At 43.8% G+C, this 20,995-nt stretch overlaps 1 protein-coding gene across 1 annotated transcript; it reads right to left on the bottom strand.

The window, feature by feature from the left end:
• Positions 1–603: 603 nt before the first annotated feature.
• On the bottom strand, positions 604–20,994 carry FAM83F (family with sequence similarity 83 member F; the record flags this gene model as incomplete). Its single annotated transcript, XM_017737734.1, has 5 exons — positions 604–4,315; positions 9,167–9,879; positions 10,455–10,576; positions 16,908–17,075; positions 20,767–20,994. Coding segments are annotated over 5 exons (1,296 nt in total), but the record flags the coding sequence as incomplete, so codon positions are not given.
• Between the last annotated feature and the right edge of the window lies 1 nt (position 20,995).

The raw sequence follows: 20,995 nt of genomic DNA, 5'->3' as shown, positions 1-20,995 counted from the left end.
TAAAACAGAGGCTGGATTTATTCTGAAACATGGTCAGGAATTTTAAAACAGGCTTTTGTACACACAAACAAAGGGAGCATGGGAAACAAGAGCTTGTGAGTTACTTAAATGTCAAGGATTACATTGTACCAGGTAAAACTGAAATGCAGCACAGGGACTCAGTTTCATAAATTAAATGTCATTGCTGATGGGTACAAATTATATAAGAAAGATGGAAAGGGACACCGAAGTGGCACTTTGTCAGATGCATTTATAGCTGCAGCAAGATACATTTCAGCTGCAAAGTAATAAAAAAAAAAGAAAAAAAAGAAAGAAAAACTAAAGTGGACGTCTGCTGCAGCCTACTCCAGCAGCAAGAAAGCAGAAATGAATTAGTCTCTCTTAAGGTACTCAAAGCCACAGAACACTGTACTTGTGGAGAATTTAGCTGCCCACATTTCTTTTAACAAATAGCACCAAACACTGACCAAAGATGCTTACCTGTTACACAGAAACCTGCTCTAATCCAGACAGTACAGGTTCTTGACAAATAAACAATAAAAATCTCCCCAACCCAGGAACTGTAGCAGAGATATTACAAGTGACACTCATGAACACAGTATCTAAATGTAACACAGTATAGAGTTTATTTGTTTCACTTAGAAAAGGTCTCCCACATAATTAACTGGACACATATACATTAAATATACAAATGCATACCAAAGAAACACAGAAGGCACACATTCAGCCAAGAGGCTCCTTCTGAACCACTCACCATTTCAGGCCAGAAGGAGAGAGCTGTGAGCCCCAGCTTACTTTCTGTCCAAAAGCATGACCATAGCTGCAGGCCCCACAGAGCGCCACACAGATCAGCCAAGGAGGGAACGAGATCCAGAGGACAGGCGTCCTCTTGGGATTGTACAGGGTCAGGATACAGAAGCCAAAGAGAGCTTATCTGGCTCTTTTGAGTAGCAACAGAACTGCTGTCTCCCATCTTTCCCACCCCCTCAGGAGGTTGGTGACTTGCTTACAGGAGGGGCCATCTTGGGCAAGGACCAAATGACAGCTTATTTGAAGACTGCTGTACCTTCAACCACTGCTAGCAGTCTTCCAACATAATTCCTAAGCACTGCTCTTTGCCCCTCTGACCCCCAGCACCATTAACCACATTTTATCTGGAGAGCAAGAGAGGCTCATTTTACAGGTCACAGCCTCAGGTTTCTAGCACCCACCAGGAACCACAATTAGCAAAAAAGTAGTCAAAATCAATGTGGTCACCTCACCCAGACTCACTTCTGTTGCCATAGGAGCAAGTAAATAGCCCAAGTTCAGCTGATTTTATCTTCAGGGAAGAACAAGTTCCACCAGAGCCTGAAACCTCCACTCTGGATCAACAAGGCTGTGTGCATCCTCAGAGTCATGCTGAGTTTAAGGAGCAGATTTATATCATGCAAAAAAGCAAGTTTGTTCTCTCAAATTAAGTAATTAAGCAGTGCGTGATAAGCCTAAGGAATTCTACTAGCCCCTGGAGTCAAGGCATGAGACTGACTTCCACGGAAAGAATTTGAAAACAAGTGAACATTACCTTTCAGGAACTGGTGTGGCAGCAAAGCAGACAAGCAGATGAGAGACTTTCTCTGGAAAGGATATCCTGTTAGTTGACAGGTTAAAGTAAAGAGCTCTGACATCCACCATAGGGAAGAGAAAGTAAAGCACATTAATGCGTAAGCGTAGAAGGAAAGGAAGGGCAAGTGAAATCAGCCTCTTGGACTATTTGTGAATTCACTTCAGCCAAGATGAAGCAACAAGGAGATAAAGGACTTCCTGGAAAACCTGACCATATATATCAACATGGTGCTAATTAGTTAATTAACCTATTGCACAACTTAAAAAAATAAATATTTTAAAAGCCTGGGAGGACAAGGAAGCACCAGATGACACTGTTCTTATCAAAACAAAAAGTGGAACAACATCAGCCTAATAAATTTATGTCTGATCTTTACTAACAAAGTGAAATAAATACGAAGAGAGAAAAAAAAAAAGGCTCCCAAATGTCTGGAGAGTAACCAAAGTATGGCAAAATCAAACTGCTTTCGACAATCCTACAAACACAGTGAGTAGGTTTTGGCACATGAGCTACACACAGGAAGCCAACATGATAACTCAGCTATCAAGTTACTTCTACATCCAAGTGGTGGTGTCATTTCCAACACCTCTTTTTCCCCCATTACCAGGAACAATTTTATGAAATACTGCTCATAATATGAGCTGACAGACCCAGCTGTAAAACTACAGCTTGTTCCCAGAAGGCTGTATGGAATATTATATAGAGTAGGAAGCATTTAACCCTCGAAGTGAGGATGAGTATGTTTAACAGAGGGCACAATACCTTTGGTATTTTAGTGTCTCAAGACATTCTGCATGGTAAATAGAGTAAAACAAACCTGCTTGCCATTCAAGTTAAATATAGTTCAAGGAAAGGCAATTAATCAATTAGTGTATGAATCAATTGCATTTTATCATCAACCACAGACAGCTGTTTGAGTGTAACAACCACTACTGCAAGCCAGCACCTGAAAGAATCTTTGGATCAGTTGCTTCTGTGCTGGGAGCGCATCAATTGCCTTTGCTGTGAATTTGTTGTGCAGTGAAAAACCCAGATCATTTCTTTAAACAAAAAGCAAGAAAATTAAACCTGTGTTTTTCTGATGTTTAAATATTTTTTTTGGCAAGTAGCCATGTTAGTTTTCAGGTATATTCTAATAACTAGGATCTAATTTTTTTAGGTATCACAAGAGGACTTACTTATGACAGCAGAGTATGTAATTTAGATGGCAAGAAAGCAGAGTGAAATGTCAATCTGCCCACTGCAGAGACAAAAACAATCTGTTTATCCACTCTGTTAGCCAGTAGAACTGGAAAAGGGATAGTGAACAAGAGGATAGAAGTGCCAGTCAGATCCCACAGTAGCTATGAGGAAATCATCAAGAAAACCATTAAAACAGCCTGACAACAGTTCTTTTTTGTACCATGCAATGAATTTAGGGTTTGTTACCACAGAACACTTTGGAGGTGAAAAGTAAGAAAGGATTTTTAGAAAGGGACTAAGTGCATTCATTAAGGCCGGGTCCAGAAGGAACTGCCAGAAAGCTGAGGAAGTCCATAGACTGCTGGAATGGTGTCAGAGAAAGACCTCTGTATATACAAGCTTTGTATTTTATGTTTCTGTGATCACCTGTTACAGGCTGTTCTCAGAGGCAGAACAGCAGATCAGATGGCCTTTGGTCTGATTGCACACAATGCTTCTTATGGATCAAAGCTCTCAATTTTAGCATGATTTAGGCTTTGGAAAGGTTAACTTTAAAAAAAGAGTGCATTTGAAAAGCTTGCATGCCTCCTCTGCTTCCTCTTTCAACTCTCAAAGATGTGCTCCTTAATCACTCAGTTTCCATGAATGGTAAAAGTATTGCTGAATTAGCAACAAAGAGGATTTCATAACAGCCACTAAAGTCTGTGTTATTGCTCCCAGACCCTGCCCAGTCCTCCTTATCAGGTATTTCTCCTGACTCAGTCTCAACTGCATGTTAAACATTGCCCTATATTCCATTTTTCTCTTTACCACATTCTTGCTAAATCACTTTGTTCGACTGCTACGTTTATGACATGAAACAGTTCAGATACTGATCTGTTGGCCACTGTTAGCTAAACCCTTCTCCCAGACCACTCATTTCTGCATGGGTGAGTGACAACAAGAATCTACAGGAGGAGTCCTTATGGACGAAGGATTGATACACTGTCTGTAAACATCCCTATTTCACCAGAATTTGCCACTTCAATTGGATTCAGCCTTATAGCCAGTCAGATCAATACATTTTTGCAGTGCAGTAAACAATGCAACACAGTGATTCCAAGTCTGTAGCTAGACAGACCGAAGTAGCAGCACAAGTAAGTCAGAAAATCTCCTGCATTTCTCTGGGCACAGAGCGAGCTCTGAGACCAGTCATCACAGTTGTTTTTATATATAAAATAAGTGTGCACATAGACATATGGACTAATACATTCATCACTAACCCTCTGTTAAGGGACCGACTACCCAAAGTCTGCTCTTCACACAGTAAATGTGCTTTAGCTGGGGGTGCCAGATGCATCCAGGACCTGCAGTGGCTTTACAGATCATTGCATGAGGATATGGCTGTAGGTTCAAAATCAGTCAAGAAGTTACTGTTCCAGCTTGTGATTCACTCTTTAGTCCTCCAGACAATCCTTCCCAATCAAGATAACACACAGGTAGATTGTTTGTTTTTATCACTCATAGTGGAGTTTGGATTCAGGTTACCTGGAATGAAAAGAAGTTAAAGTACTGTTAATGTTAAGTAAATAAGACCTGGATAAAGTTTGGACTCACGCTTCACTCTCTTTTTTTACTATACACCTTGTGTTAGACCTACATTATTCTGCACTCTATCGTGGCTTCTTTTCTATTGCAGTGAAATGAAGAAACATTAAAATAAGAGCAAATGCAGAGTATATTGTGGAGAAAACCATTGGAGAAGTATTTCCAGGCTTTGGCTTGTACCCAATCCAGCTTCAGTGGTATCATCAGATCCCAGCTGGCACTGAAAAATAGTCTGGTCATGCCTTGGGTGGGAAGTTTTCCAAAGAGTGAGGTATGGAAAAACCCCACCAAAAACACAAGGTCATCTCATCCATTTGATACCCACACACATTCTCAGTAGGTTTTTTCACATTTTGTTTCAAACATTTCTAGTGCCAGTATTTCCACCATTGCCTTTGCAAGACAAATCTCAAGGCCTCAAGGTCTCTCACTAAAGTGGCACAGCATGCTGCCTCAATTTTTTATAATCTTATGTTTTTTCACTGCTTACTCTATGAATTTCTTCTGCTCCCAGTATCTGTACCTTTCAATGCTTGCACTTCTGTCTGGTCTCCTTCATTACAGCCAGATGCTGATCTGGGTGTTCCAGCATATTTGTTTCAAGCGCTGTACAAAAGTGTGTTCAGAGGCTTTTGCCAGTAAGGGAGCTCATCTGTGCTCTGAGCTCAGCAAAGCTTGCATGACTCTAGTGCAGGGCAGCAGGGACTGAGAGGGGCTGCCATGTGGCTTGGAATCACTCTGAGCAAGGGCAGGCCCCGCTCATGTATTTGTACAGAAGGAAGGTACATGTGCATCTCCCAAGCACTTGGAGCCAGCTGCCAGTTCAGAGTGAAAACAGAGAGGGAAAGTTGCCACAGGTCATGGTGACATGCCACTGAGAAGTCTCAGCCTTGCTAAGTTTAGGGAGCATTCAACTCAAGCACTACCTCTGAATTGGGTTTCAAGTGGATAATTCTTAATGTCACTCCCTTGCTCGTGGGTATTTGATCAATGCTGTCCTTACCTGTAGGTAATGGGGAAGAGAAGAGCTCTCTTTTCTCCCCCTCCTTCTCTCCACTTTCTTCCACACTGCATCTTCTTGATGTTCATGTGGGAGGTTGCACTGCAACCTGCCCTCACTTACGTGGCTGCTGTGTGCTACTGCCTCCTCCCCCCATCTCCCCACAGCATTTCATTCCATCTGTCCCCCTCTGAGACATCCTGCACGTTACTATCAATTTTATCATTACTCCTGTCTCCTCCCCACCCCTCTTTCCTTCCCTGTCTGTATCACATTCAAGACCCTCATGTTTATTTTGAAAGATGTCTGTGCTTCTCTGCTTAATTTCAACTCCCAGCCCTTTTATTCTTGTCACTTTCTACTCTTGTCTTCTGACCTTTTTCTACATATCCCTCTACAGTTAGAGCAAACATCCTCCTTGTATGTATCCAACAACGTTTCCCTCTTTCTCTTTAGAAAAGAGGCTGAAAATTCCAGTTACCCCACCCTTCCATGACCTCACTTTGGCTGAAAAACGCTGGTGATAACTAAGCAGATATTTCAACGCCATTGCAGTGCCCACTGTAAATCCCATTTCTTGTTGCAAGAAGCACACAAAACTGAAACACAAAATCCTGCTACTAAGTGTATGTATTCCACAGCCATCACTCATGAGGAATGAAGGTTGATACATGGAACAGCTCAGGACAGCAGACCCTTCTGAACAAGCCCACTTTGCTTCTTCCAAGGGAGAACACTAAACAAAAAGTCAGCACCTTCTGAATGCACACAGCTTTCAGACTTTTGCAGTGTCTCCCAGAAACTGCATGAGACATCACTATCTTTGCTGATCACAGTCTGCCCAGCATCAGCTTAAAATTAACAAGGTTCTGGTCAGGTTCAGAGCTGCTCTGGTGCTCCTCAGCAGGCAACAGTGAAATTCAAGGGTTCTGTTTATTTGATGATGTGGTTTGAGAAAGCCTTGTAAGACAATGTACAACTTCCATGCAGTGTGCTAGGACAATACCTCAGGGTGTTTATTCAGATACTTAGTTTTAGACATTACTGTCTGTAGCCCTTGTATTTTCCAGACTCCCAATTCTGACTCACAGGTATCCTTTTCTAGCATGTAAATACTGCATCAGATTTTTGGACTCCATCACAGCACACACTTTCATCATTTCCCTTCCCAGTTCAGATTCTCTTCATCATCATTTGCTCCTACAAGACTGAATCTGACTTATAGCCCACTTGAATAATGTCTTTCAATTACTCTATGAGCTACTCGGGTGTGAATCTGGTCTCTCCATGCATTTGCAAGGTGGGATGTGTCTCTGTGGTACTAGAGAATTAATAGTGACTTTGGAGGATGTGTGCACAGGCAGACCCACGGGGCTTAAGTGTGCTGTTTAATCTTTACAAAAGGTAAGGGCAGCTATTTCAAACTGTGAAGCTCTGAATAATTGCATCCTAACCTGCCTGCATACCAAGTACCTTCTCCTTCCTTTCCGCTTCTTACCTCTCTTCTGTCACCCCGAGTATCACAGCACCAGTTTTTACTAGCCTTGCTCAAAGACAAACTTTTAAAACTAAGTCAGTCCTCAAGTTACCCAAGAACAAAATGCCTGCTTGCTTTATACTGAAGCTGGAACTCTATTCCATGGCTATGTTCAAGAATTTTTTATTAAATCCTAATGATGTATGTGCTACTGATCAAATAGCTGCAGGATCTTCTGGGTAACTGATTTTTTTCCTGTTCTTGATGAGTCTCCATCTATCTAATGTGCCCTCTACCATCTCTGCTCACATGCCACTATGGGATTATTAGACTAGAGAAGTTTTCTCTCAAGAACAGTGATTTAATTCAAGAGCGACACACAAGCCATGATCTTCCTCCAGCCTTTTATGACACCAGATGGCTGAAGTCTACTTACACCATACTTCAAAAGCTGTGGAGTCTCCCACTATCACCATGAACAGGCATTCTCAATTTGCATAAACCAAAAATACTAGCAAGGACTCACTGGAAAGATTAGTCAGGTCAGAAGATGCACTGGGAAAGAAGGCTGGGGTGCTAGACCTCAGCACCTTCCCTGGACCTGTTCTCAATTCTTCCTTCCCCCTTATTGAAAGAGTTGACAGTCTGCAGGAAGTAACAGTGGCAATAAATAGAACGTGAACATAATAGCATGGTAATGTCTCTGTGGAAATGGTCTAGACCAAGCATCAGACTGTCTGGCACAGATCCCCTCTGTTAAAAGGAGCAGGGACATCCCTGCTGCCCGGCTGGTGCAATGCTCCAGCAGGGTGCACCGCCCCACTGTTCAACCCAAGACATCAGCCTCCCGTGCCTTAAGCTGGGCCTAATTCCATCAGGACATTGTGGCAATGCCAGGGCGGCTGCTTAAAAGAGGTGACGGTGAGAATCTCTGATCCTGCCAAGCGCTGACGAATCAGAGATTACACGATTCTCTCCTTCTGTCACTAGAGGGTAGTGCAAGCCCTCAGGTCCATCCCTGCGAGTGGAAATGTCCATGCATCTCCCCACAGGTCTTCACTGATTTTGCTTTTCCTGGCTTTGAGGAATGGGGCCCACCAGCACATAATGTCCATGCTCAAGACTTACTTGCAGAAAGGACCTCTTTAGACCAGGGTTTACGTCTGCCTCCCCAAATGCCAAACACAGATCCTAAAATGGATCTACTACAATCTTAAATACAGTTCCTCTCTCTTGTGTTCATTTGGCATTTTTGAGTCTGTCCTTCATTCACCCAGAAATATTTCCAGGAACCTAATTAATCACTGTTGTTGACTGTCCCAATACCCTTCTTTTCTTCTTGGTCTCAAGAGAATGTCTTTCCATTTCACATCATGGTAGTTGAAAAGGAATTCAGTCTCTCTAAATCTGCATTTTGCATTCATCAGAGCATGGGATGGTCTCTGGCCAGACAAGTAGAGGTGAAATTTTCTCCTGGGAATTAGTTTGTTTTCCTGATAGTGCAGGATGTATTGACACCCAACACAGCTCACTGAGATGAAGACAACGAGGCTGAATAGTCCACAGATTTACTTCCATCTCACAAAACATGTAAAATGTTGGAGAGTTAGCTATGAACCCATAAATTGTAGAAATCTTTATTATTTGTGTCTTCAACTGATTGAAGCCTTGGAAGGACTTCATGAAAATATCGATCATGCATTAGCAAAGAAAGAACAGTTGAGATCTAGTGATGTACTTCTTTGTAGCTTCTATATTCATGACCTTCTCCCCCATTTCAGATGGTGGTAGAAGAGCAAATTAAAAAGACTTGCCCCCTCTCCTCCACTCCTTGTCCCCTCACGTCAACATAAACACGTTTTCCTCCCTTCTCCACCAGGAATTTGTCACAGTAAATACACCTGCCTAAACTCTAATGAGGAAAGGAGGGATTACACTGAAAATCTGTCTGTGGCCTGCTAGCCACTACAATAGTGAACATAGTGCTGCTGTTTATTAGGGAAATGCACTTCATGCACTGAACACTGGTTAACACAAGGCACTGTTCACCTTTCTCTCCCTTTGTTGCTCAGAAGTATAAGAGACACATTCACATGAGAGGTACCAACTTTACAGTAAGACTGCCATTAAATTGCTTTTAACTTAAATCGCCTGTATCTTTTGATACAACTTCTATTCTTTGATCTCTCCCATTTTGATTCCAAGGAAATAAGAGAATCTACTCACAAGTGCCTATAGTGGGTATGTTTGCATCAATCAGCCAAGCTCAGAACAAGGGACACAGAAAGCAGAGTATGCTGGTAAAAGGTTGTACCTGAGTTGCCTCCAGTGCTCCGAACACTAGCATGGCCAATGCTGAGCCTCTCATATTCCAGTTTCATGTTCCCAAGGTCTTCTCCCGAATGTCCTTCACTGGCAAAAGAATTGGCCTCAATGCTTGAGCCTGGAGACCGCTTGGCCTTGCGGCTGAAAAGCCCACTGGCAAACCGTTTTCCTTGCTTTGCATTGGTCTGTGCATCTTCTTTCTTTATGTCGCGAATAGACTCTCTGGATTTGGATTTATTTTTCAGGTCCATGTGGAGCCGGGACAACAGTTTCTGGGGGCTCCGATTCAGCTTGTTCAAGTTCTCTAGAGGTGGATCTATTTCTGGGAACACTTGCTCCAAAGTGACTAAGTCATTCAGGAACTGATTTAACCGTTTCTTTGACTCACTTGTTTCCTCCTTTTCCATGTTTCCCTGATTGTCTTGCCTATGCCGTGAAGCCCAGAGCATCATATCACCACGGGTTGCCCCTGCTACTAAACCATACTTGGGGTTAATGAACTTCCGAGCCACGGTGGAGGAATGAAAGCCTGGCTTCCCAATTCCAAGGAGGAATGGGTTAGCAATACCCAGCTCCTTGTATAAATTAACTTCCTCTGAGATGGCATAGAGCTCACGAAACTCAATGTCGAACATCTCCACGTGCTGTCCTGTCAAGACGAGCAGGATGTTTCTGTCAATGTGGGATGAAGTCCATGTGAAGCTAAGAGGAGAAAACAGAACCAACATTAGATTTTGGGGTGCATACTTGACCCAGCCCACCTAACAAAACCTAAGACACTACATGGGAATATGTACCATTGTGCCATTTTCCCTTACATCCTTGGCCAGACAGGCCACAATAGATACATGGTGCAACATTATTCTCATTTAGACATGCAGACCAGATCTGGGAGAAAAGGCCCTGAAACTCTGAAGGACAGTTTACCCTTTTTAAAAAGGCAACACTGCATCAACAGGAAGAGTCTCTGGACTGAAAACCTCACTGAAGAGAACTGAGTACAGGACTGGTGGGGAGTCCTTGCAGACCCCTACCTGATGCAGTGTGGAACTGTCTGTCTCTAGCCCTCTGAAATGGTCTGCCAGCATGGCTACATTCCATTCTCTGAGAAGGGCTCTATGCCACCTTCTCTGTTGTCCCACTCCAGTTTCTACAGATGCCACACAGATTACAGAAGCTGGGATAAGAAGGGGAGTGACATGTGAAGAAGACTCTCAAGCAAAGTCATGGCCATTCTTTAAATAAATGCCTTAATGCCTTAAGCAAGAGTAACCCACCTGTATGATCCAGTGGCCACCTTTTCACCATCCACCATCAGGAATCGGGATGCCAATGTGCCTCTGATCTTCCCCGATGGCATGTAGAACCCAACTCCCGTCACAGAGCGTATGCGGATATTCTAACCAGGAGGTGAAAAGACAAAATGTCACAATAAATAGGGCAGAAAATTAGATAATTGCCAGCTCCAAGTCTTAACATGTCACTCACATTATCTCACTACTTCTGGGACTACAGCTCATTTTATATCAGCCACCAGAAGGGCTGCAAATGGAAAGCACAAGGCTGTAAGTCCTATTGTCATCCCCTGTCTACACAGGTCACTCCTCTCTATCAGTTTATAGCCCTGTCCAAGGGGTCAGCATCTTCAAAACCCTGCCTGCTGTCTTCAGCTATTCACTTGAGCCACTGGCAAGACAATGCTGTCAGATAAGTGTCTCATCTAATGTCCTGAATAGATCAGTGAAGAAGAATTTCTGAAGATGAGGAAGAAAAATCTTTTCATAAAATGAATGGAAGTAGCTAGAAAAAGAATACCTCTCCCCAAACCTCACATCTCATACCCTTTGGTCAGCAAACCCACAAGAAATAAAACGAAGCACTATCATACACAGAAAACCCACAAAGTTAAGGTTACATGATTCTCAACAATAGACCAGGGCCTTTGCATACTGTAAGGGTATATTTGCACATTAGACTGAGTGTTACTCTGTTCATGGTCCTGGCTGCACAAAGCTGAACTGCCAAAGTGTCTAACATGAAACATTCCCCCCTCCCCTCACCCCAAACCCAAAACCACTGAATGTCAGAATAAGTCTGGAGCAAATTACTTGTCACTCTGACACACAAATCTAGAAAATTTTCTTCATTCCACCATATTTTATTTTTGGTAAGGATTCCTTAACAGTGAAAAGCTAAAAGGCACTGTGAACTGGAGTCATAAATCCAGGGCTGGGAGTCAGATAGTCCCAGGCGTAGTGGCAGTTCTGATACTATTCCATGTGATGTTCTGGGAAAGTCAATTCACCTTTGCTTCATTCTTCCCCCATCTGCAGAGCAGAAGAATCAGGAGGATTTGGCTAATGCTAGCACAGCCTCAGATCCCACAAAGAGCCAAGTCCTATTACTATAAACCTCACTGACAGCTTAAATATTGATAGGCTGTAGAAATAAGCATGCAGGAATGAGTGATTATATGAATGCAGATTTCTTTCAAAAGCTGTTTTTCTGAATATAACTCGTACCTTTTGAATCCGCTTCTATTTCCCCCACTAGAACACAGCAGTGGAAATACAAATTCTGACTAACAGTAACTGATGATAGTACTGTTTTGCATTCAGCTGTTGCTTGATCTGTCTGGAGTCCTGTGTGGGCATTAGTTAATTAATGCTCCCAACACTGCTGAAAGTATTATTACCCTGTTTTAAAGATGAGGAGCCTAAGAGAGAAAAAGATGAAGGGGCTTGCCCAAGGCCTAGCAGTGAGTCATATGTGTGGGATGCTGAAAGCAGGTTGGGTAGAGCACAGGAGAAAGGGTGCCCTTTCCAGTAGTTAAAATAACATTTGTAGTTGGCTGGCTGGTCACCTGAAATAATTTTTTTTCCCTTGCTGATTAATGTTGGATGTGGCATTTGCCAAATCATGGCACGAGGCAAGAAGTCACTCAACGGCTCTGACGTGATATGTACTCCTGTGAATCAGGAAGTATCAGCCTGTGTGAGCAGAAAGTTTCCCAGCATATGTGGAGTGTGGATCTTATTGTGTTTGAATGTTCTATCACCTTCTTTTGTGGAAAGAAAGCACACTTGAATTTCTGCAGTAACTGAGCTGTACGTAACACTTAGAGAGGCACAGAGGGGATAGAACTGAACAGCTGAGCACATAAACCTCCCTGAATAAAGTAGGTACAGGAGTGCATTAATACATCTTGAAATGCAGAGAACAAGCACAAAGTCATATAAACATCAAGTCACTTAACAGGTTATTTTTATAATATTTTCTGCCTTGAAGGATCTTGGAGCACTTGTAGACTGCTATGTCAAGCAGTACAGAAGAAGAACAAGCCTGGGTTCATGTACTGAAGACTGCACAGTAACAAAAGAGGAAAGATAAATATAAATGAGGTGAGATTTCAGGCATTTTCAGAGGGCACTAGAGTTACAGTAGCAACAAGTATTTTGGGTAGAGGACCAGTTAGCTCACCAGATAGAAGTGACCCCTCCAGATCCGTATTATTGCAGAAGCCTCCTTAAGGTTTGTTTTGTCATATCCTGGCTTATGGGAGCTGCAGTCTGCATTAAATTTCCATGTTTCCTTTCCACAGACTTGCACCGCTCCTCATCACAAGCAGTGACTAACACCTCCCTGGCTGCAGCTTAATATGGCTGGTAACAGTCAAGCCTGACGGAGCATCCTAATACAAATAGTAAGGAATTGGTCTTCCTTGCTTTATTGTGACACACTTTTAAACGTCACTCTGAAGCCACAGAAAGCTAAATTAGACCCAATTTAGAAAGTCAGTAATGCTGTGACTGACTTGGGAGATGTAGGTTGTAGTGCTTACAAACTGGGGCTGAGTAGGGGGATACATAAGACAGACCCTAAAGGGAGGTGTTGTAACTGCTTCCACCAGGGAATCCTGTGTGTACCTTCCCTCTTAGAATTGGGAAATCCTGTGTTTGCCCTTGACAGTTTAGGAAAAGGCATGCTTATTGACAAAATAGCATAACTTGCAAGTATTCAAGTAGAACAGGATGGAATGCAACTAGCTGGGACATGGCCTGCCAAGATCATTACTAACTATTATCTATTTGTGTCTTTACAAAAAGAGAACACTGCAAGCTCCCATTCTCAGAAGGTCACAAGCAGCCTAGAAGAATACTCTAGCAGACCATTAAAAAACCAACAGCGCTGCACTACAGCACATTCAGCTTCTCCTTCATCTGAGGTAGGAATCAATGACAAAACCCATAAAATACTGAAATGAAATTCCAAAAGTTTCTTAGGCAGAAGCTTTTTAGACTTTCTGAAGTGAGAGGAGAAACTTCTTATGTGTTGGGAGAATGAAGGTAAAAATTAATGTGAAGGTGAACTTCCTGCAGATAAGTCATTCCCTGGGCTTGCTTGGAACTCTAGGAGAACTCTCTGTCTTTGGGCAGGAGTGTCTGTTACTGTGGTCAGGGTTAACAGGAACATGAGGACAAAAAGCCCTTATCTGACAGCTGGGGAGAACATTCACCCTCAGGTCCTGAAAAAAGAGGAATTTTTGAGGGGCTGTGAATTTTGTGTCTATGAGGACTCTGATTCACTGTGATCTCTGAAGAACACTCTTGTGTCAAATGTAACAGAAGTCTGACAAACCATGTCCTGTAGGCTCAGGAAGCCACATGACTCATACACACAAGACATGCTCTTACAAACAACCCATGAACATTCTGATGATTGAATTAAAATACATTTCTAGTGAACTCTGGCCTTCAGACAAAAATTGAGGTTTTCTCTATTCATGCTTGGAGTTGGTAAAGAACTCTTACTCTTTGCAGGGTGAGGTACTGTCTTCCTACAGCAGTTGCCCTCCCATGAGACTGTCAGCAGATCATGATACCTTGCCATCCCTACAAAAATAATGCAATAGCCAGGAATTTTGTGAAAATGCCCGACACTGTACATGGACAAAGGGCAAAACCCAGTGTAAACAGTAAATCTCCCTGTATTAGGACTGTCGAAGTATTCACTCTGCATTGGATGAACAGGGAAATGGGACCAAAAGGGCAGGAAACACAGAACAAAACGAGTATCTGGTGGTGACAGAAGACAGAATAAACATTGTGACCCTGCAGTTCATGGGAGTGCATCATCTCTCTCCCCCTGGGATCAGAACTTGCCGCTAAACCTTAGAGTTACATCTCATGCGGCTCCAACTTTCCGAGAAAAAAAGCCATCCTCTGGATCTTGCACGAGCATTCCAAAGGAAAGGTGGGCAGAAGGCAGGAAAGAGTATGAAATACCATTGCTGGCAAACTAAGTCTGGTGAAAACTGGTGAAAATCTTCTAGAATAAAGCAAAATGGTAATGTAAGAAGGAAATAACATTTTCCCTGTTGCTGAAAATCTGTAGTAGAAACTCAGACATCAAAGCAGATGTCAGGAGAAAGACTAATAGATAAGAAATGGGTGAACGATAGAGCTAACTCAGCAATTTCAATATCCTCTGTGATCAAACAGTGCGGGACAAAACGATTCTGCCTGAACAAGACCAGAGGCCCAGCTTGCTTTCTTGCTTTAAATCTGGATCTTCAACCCTTGGCACTTTACATCAAAGAGGAAGGGCTGGGGGGAGTCCTCAAGGGGAAGCCTTAACCTTGCTTGAGCTTCCTTGGGTATCCAAAGCCTGTTGCCAGGGAAATCCCTACATGATGGTTTCTGCTACACTGACCCAAGCAGCAGCATAGGTACATCCAAGGCAGCCTTGAGATAAGAGAGCATCTTCCTTGAGAGGCAAATGACTTGTTTCCCGTTCCATGAAGAATCTCCCTGGTCATTCCATAGAACCATATACGGAATTAAACTGCATTGACCTTAGCAAGACTAACAGAAGCCTAAGCCATACTGGAAAAAAACTACAACAACCTTCAGGGGAATTTAAGATCCAGCATGAGATACTTGTGAAAAGAGGGGAAAAATTTGAAGGACAGCAATCTGAGGGCTGAAGCTCTGCAGAATAGTGAACAACTAGGTCAAAGGATGTTAAAAATTTCTTCTCGGTGGACTCCCTTCAACTCAGCTTGCACTGTTTTTAGCTGAAGAAGTCTAATGAAAACCAGCATGGGCTGCTATGAAAGAAGGGAATCACAGAAGGGACGCAGAAAAGTTTTCTCCTTCTTTTGATTGCATCAGTTCTAACTGTACCTCCTTGGAAAGAGTCATAGAACTAGACTGCTGCAGGACCTAGGCACTGCTGTAGCACGTCACTGAGATCACTGGTTGAGGAGTGTAAAGTCTGTGTAGACCTGTGGAGAAGGATAAGAGGAAGAGCAGAAGGGGACCACTTACTGTTTAGAGACAGAAAAGACAGACTGAAAGGAACTCACCTCTCCAATAGCATCACAACTCTTTCTAAAAATGCCAGGACATCTTTTCATTCACTCTGCCCAGGAGTTAAAATATTGTAGCACTGAAGACATCATTTCTGTACATGATGACACGGTGAGAAAAGTACTGGGAAACTGGTACCAGAGCAAATGGAACTACTGCTGTGATTTCACAGTTATGTACCAAAGAGACACAAGCCTGGGACACACACAATACCACTGGCACTTGAAACAGGTCTGTTATAATGATGTCTGTGTCTTGCTTTCAAAGACACCAGGGGGAAGGAACTTCTGTTACTGTTTTGGAGAAAGATGAGAAAACTTCTCGGCTGGATGTCTTTTTTGATGAAACTCAGAGCAGAGTGGTAGTTCACAGGAGCACTGTTCAGATATATGCAGGTAATTTTCATCCAGATTTAAGACAGCTCTCCTAAAATGATTAATATGAGACTCTATAATCTTCAGAGCTTTTTGAGTTTTGGTTGTGTTTTGGGGTTTTTTTAACTATTAATTGAGTTTTTATGGAAGATCCACCCTTCCTTCAGGCAAAAAGCACTTCCCCCCCCCCCCCCCCCGCTACTACTCAGAACGGTTGGATCACAAAGAGGGGTGAGTCTGGCATCCTATAGGTTGTTTCCAACCTAGCAACTTTTTTCAGTATTCAGAACAAGTCTGTAGTGGCAACAGTGACTAAAACAATGCAGAAAAAAAAGCAAGGAATACAATACTAACTAGAAACACACAAAGGATTTCAGTCCATACATAATGGAGTGAGATCCCTCTGAGGCTGCTTCTGCCAACCAAGCTAGACTGACTACTCTGCTGTGCTGCATGCACTGTATGAAGGCATGCTCTGATGTGGGACTGGGCAGCAGCTGTGCCCCTCAATCCCTTAAATTCTCCTGCAGAGGAGGACTACAAGGTCATTCACTCCTGGATGATCACTGCTGGATAGGAAAGTCTTGATTTCACAGAGTATATGTGTCCTGTAAGAGGGATCCCTGCAGACAACTCAAAGCTACCGGGACTCTAGTTTGGATCCTCACATAGAAGACCTATAGGAATTTCCTCTGATAATTTTCTCCCCAAACAGGAATTTTTAGGTCACAAGAGCCAAGAAAATATACAGATCCCTGTCTTGGGTGAAAGGCAAAAAACCCCAAATCTTTCCTTTTTCTTTCCTTCTCTATTATCAAGCCACTCTGTTATCCCTCTGTGCTCCATCAACCCTCTCTAAGAGCTGTGGTATGACTTGTAGTGAGGAAGAGATGTGTTTGCCGGTCCGAGCGAGTTCCAAGATTCATTACAACCACGGAAGGCCATTGACCTGCAGGAGATAATGGTTCAGTACTGAATATCTTACCCGGATCTGCAAGTCACTGAGCTCAAGACATCTGCACATTTCCAGGAAGAGCTTCACACCCTCCTCATCTAGGATTATATAGACTGGGATCCAGCGCTTATATGCTGCATCGACAATATCACGGAAGATGTCCCGGTCTGTAAATACATCCATGACCACTGCAATAATCTGGAAACAAGAAGATGGTAGGCAGACAAATAAATAAATAAATATTAGGAACTGAAAGGAAGGCCCGTCCCAGTGGTGCAAAATAAAGGAGAGCACTGATACCAGGTAATGGAGGGGAAGCCTGTAGGGAGATGAAAGTACAGGGATGTACATGCCCAAGCACTACCAATAATTGTAATTTTCTGGGTTAGCTGCTGCACTTTGGAAGGAACTTAGTAAATGCCTATGAGAGTTCTCCTTCTTCCAGGGGGAGATGACTTATTTCAGCAGCCTGAGGAATGCCAAAGCCAAATACCTAGTTTTTCCTCTGTATTGAGAAACTTCCATTGTCTCTGTAAGGATTCACTTAAATGAAGAAGAGCACTGAAAATAGATTGAAAAAAGAAGACTGAAAACACAACTTTAACACTTAACCTGAAGGTGTGTAATGGAAGAATGAATGTGCAGAGGAATCAGGGCCTGCATCCTCAACCACCATGCATAGTGCAGACAACAATAATTCTATTTTCTTTTTTTTCCCCCCAGTTCCCTGCGAAAAGTCTGCTCTCAGGGCTGGCTTCCCAAGGAATAGTTTATAGAGCTCAAACATAAACACCTCATATTCCTCAGGAAGGGACTGGAGTGTGGTCAAGATTTGGAGGCAAAATGATCATTCCCTCTCTTTACATATACTGTTTTTCTGGTAGAAAATGAAACCTTCTTTCCACGCATAGATTTTACATAAAAACAAAAGGTTTCACTGATGTGAGAGACAAGCCTGAACATTTATAGGATGAGTAACAACAAAAAGAAGAAGGTTGTGGGTAACTTTATGCTGATCTTACAGAAAGGGAGACAAAGACAAAACATGTATCTTTTACACCATTAGGAATACCAATTCATTTTTCTGCCTGAGTTATTCTTCCCAACATTTTAAAGGTTATCAATGGAGGAAACTACTGTTTTCCTAGTCCCTCTGCATAACATCAGCGTGCCAGGTCAGAGCTGTCATGCTGACAGTACGCTGGGAATAGAGTTGCCTAAATTTTAATTTCCCCCGTGCTGGGGATCACAGTAATAAGCCCAGCTGTGCTGGGGATGGCATATACAGGTGTGAATGGAGCTAAATACTGAATCACACAGCAGGATTTCCTTCACTTGATGCATGGGAGAGGTGCAGCACTCCTGCAGGAGCCCCCTAAGGAAGGGGGGAATAATTCTCCTCAGAGACCTCTTTCCTATGAAAAACGCCCTTGGACAAGTGGCTTTTGGGAAAGTGGTGCCACGGTAAACATCCCCCACTGTGTCTGCTGAGTCTCTGCTTGTTCGGCCAACAACAACCAGCACATCTGCTCTGTCAGGCTCCTTCTGTCAACACTGCTTACACCAGCTTTTCTTACTTAGAAAAAGAAAAAAGAGCTGACATTGCATTTATGCTCATCATTAACATGTAAGTTCCTGATACAGGTGAGCTATGGTGGAGCTACATCATACTAAGTCCCACAGTGACTTCAATTAGGCAGGACTTCAGGTCCTGCCTTGGTTCTCCCTTCCCAGCAAGATGCAGGGAATGTTACCAGAACCTCTGAAAATTAAAATACAGTGAACTTGTGCCACTTTGTTTCTGAACAACTTCATATACAGGCAAATCATAATTAAAGGCATGACCACTTCTTGCATTAACTCAGGCCTGTTATGCTCCCTCTCCCCCCACACACAGTGGTATGGATGGAGTTATGTAGGAGCAAGGATTCCAGATAATATTCATTTGAAGTAAGAGCATCCACATAGGGAATGGATAGCAGAAGCACAAACGTCTTTTCTCTCCATCCGCTCCACTTGCAATGAGTGTAATGATTGCAGAAATTACAGCCCGTCCTGGACAAACCATTAATTCTCAGTACCGGCTTTGCATGTGAAGGGCTGGTTCCTTCCAGGCTGTGGGGCCCTGGGTCAGTTCAGGCTTCTTTGCAAGACTGTGGGCCAGTGAGAACAGCAGTCAAAACTTCCCATGGGCAACTCCTGTGTTGTGTTTGCCATCTCAAACCCCTGTCACTGCTGGTGATCTGTCAAGATCACCTAGCAGCGTTCTCAAGCACAGCAAGTCAGAGCATGAGTGTCTACCCCTGCAAGATGTTTTCCCCATTTCTCTTCCTATCCTATGGGTAATAAACTTATCTGTAGGGCCCATAGGTGTGCCTAGCTCTTAGTAGGAATTTTAAGATTGGCAAGTTAATGCTTGCTAATCTCATTGCAGCAAGGTAGCTTAATTAACATATGTTTGTAAAATACTGATGATAAGCCACCCACAGGCATGTGCCACATATTACCAGTATCTGTTTAGACCCCCCTCGGAAAAAACAAACCCAACAACCCCCCCTCTCATCTGCTGATTAAAAAGCTGCTACCTGGAGACTTTTTTTGCCCGGGCCAGCTCAGCTGAACACAATAGGCATAGTTATCTATTAAAAGGACCATTAAACACGCAAATGGCTGTTCAACATGAAACCAGCTTTGGGCTGGGAGGGGCACAGTTTGTCCAGTCAGTGAAAAAATAAAAATCTACAAAGGAATTAATTATTTCTAGGTGCCAGGCACGGCTATTGAAAAAAAAAACAACCTTTCCCAGTTCTTGAATGGTCTATAGAAGCCTTCGTAGCAGTGCAAAGAGGAAGTGAATTTGCACTAGATCGGAGTGTAAGGATTTTACAGCTTCTGTCTTCTAAATGACTGATCACACCAGTAACTGAATAGAATTACAGGGTGTGCACAATTTCTGAGAGCAGGGAGCTGAGAAGATCTGCCAGATTAATACCTCTCTGTAAAGTTTTCTGTGTTTCCCGGCAGATTCGGTTTGAACAAGTCTGCAAAAGTTGTGCATATATAGTGTGTGCTGGCAGAGGGGAACAGGTGGAGGAGGAAATAACTGCTGAATTATAAAGCAGAAAACCCAGAAAGCTGCAAAACCAAGCGCAGGAATGTTTCTTACACTGTTCTCCCCTCTACCCAAGAGTTGTGTCAGCTCTGACGGGGATCTTTTCCGGGGTGGTCTTCCCCGGGAATTTCACCCACATCCGGGGTGGGTGACAAAACCCCTCGTCATTGCCCCCACCTGTTCAACGCAAGCTCTTGTAGCATCGTGGCTGGTTTGTTTCCTTGCCAGAGGAGCCCTATCACCACCAGCAGTCATTTCCAGGCAAAGATAAATGGGAGGAGCAGCCGTGTATTGTCTGCACTTTGGCTACTTGTAGTCCAGGCTGGATGGTGTTGAGACCACAAAAAATAAACCCAAAACCCCCACCATCCCATAAACAAACACGCTACCCTGTCTTTATCTAGGGATACCTGCACACACCGGAGGGGTGGCTGTAACAGCATCATGACCTGCCTTCCTCTACATCCGGGAATGAGGCCGGGACAGGACAACGCGAACCACGGGTACAGAACCCCAGCTGAGGGGAGGTGGAGGGGTTTGCAGAGCTTTAACCCCATCACAGGCATCATCTTGGGCAAAGCGTAACACGGCCGGCAACAAGGCGCAGGGAACGCCTGGTGCCTGGTGGACGCCGACCATTGCATGGCCAACGCGCTCCTCGTGCTTTGTAACGAGGGCAGCCCGGCCGCGGCGGCTCTCGCCTGCCTTCCACCCCACATCCCGAGCCAGAGCCCCGGCGCGGGTGAGGGCGGGCAGGGCTGACCCTTCGGGCCGTACCTTCTGCGCCTGCTGGATCATCTCCCGCACCACCTCCTTCAGGTGCGGCGCGCTCTCCTCCTTGCGCGGGTGCGTGAAGAGGGACACCCGGCTGATGCCGCGGTAGAAGGTCTTGTCGGTCCAGCCCAAGTCCAGCGGGGGCACCTCGGTGTCCGAGCACTCGGGCCAGTAGGCCAACGACAGGGTCTCGCCGCCGGGGCCCCGCGCCACCCTGCCGCCCTCCCCGGGG

The sequence above is a fragment of the Corvus brachyrhynchos genome, unplaced genomic scaffold (genome assembly GCF_000691975.1).
Source record: "Corvus brachyrhynchos isolate BGI_N302 unplaced genomic scaffold, ASM69197v1 scaffold56, whole genome shotgun sequence".
NCBI classification, from domain to species: Eukaryota; Metazoa; Chordata; class Aves; order Passeriformes; family Corvidae; genus Corvus; species Corvus brachyrhynchos.
Note: the sequence above shows the minus strand (reverse complement) of the source record. Positions and strands in the feature narration are given on the sequence as shown.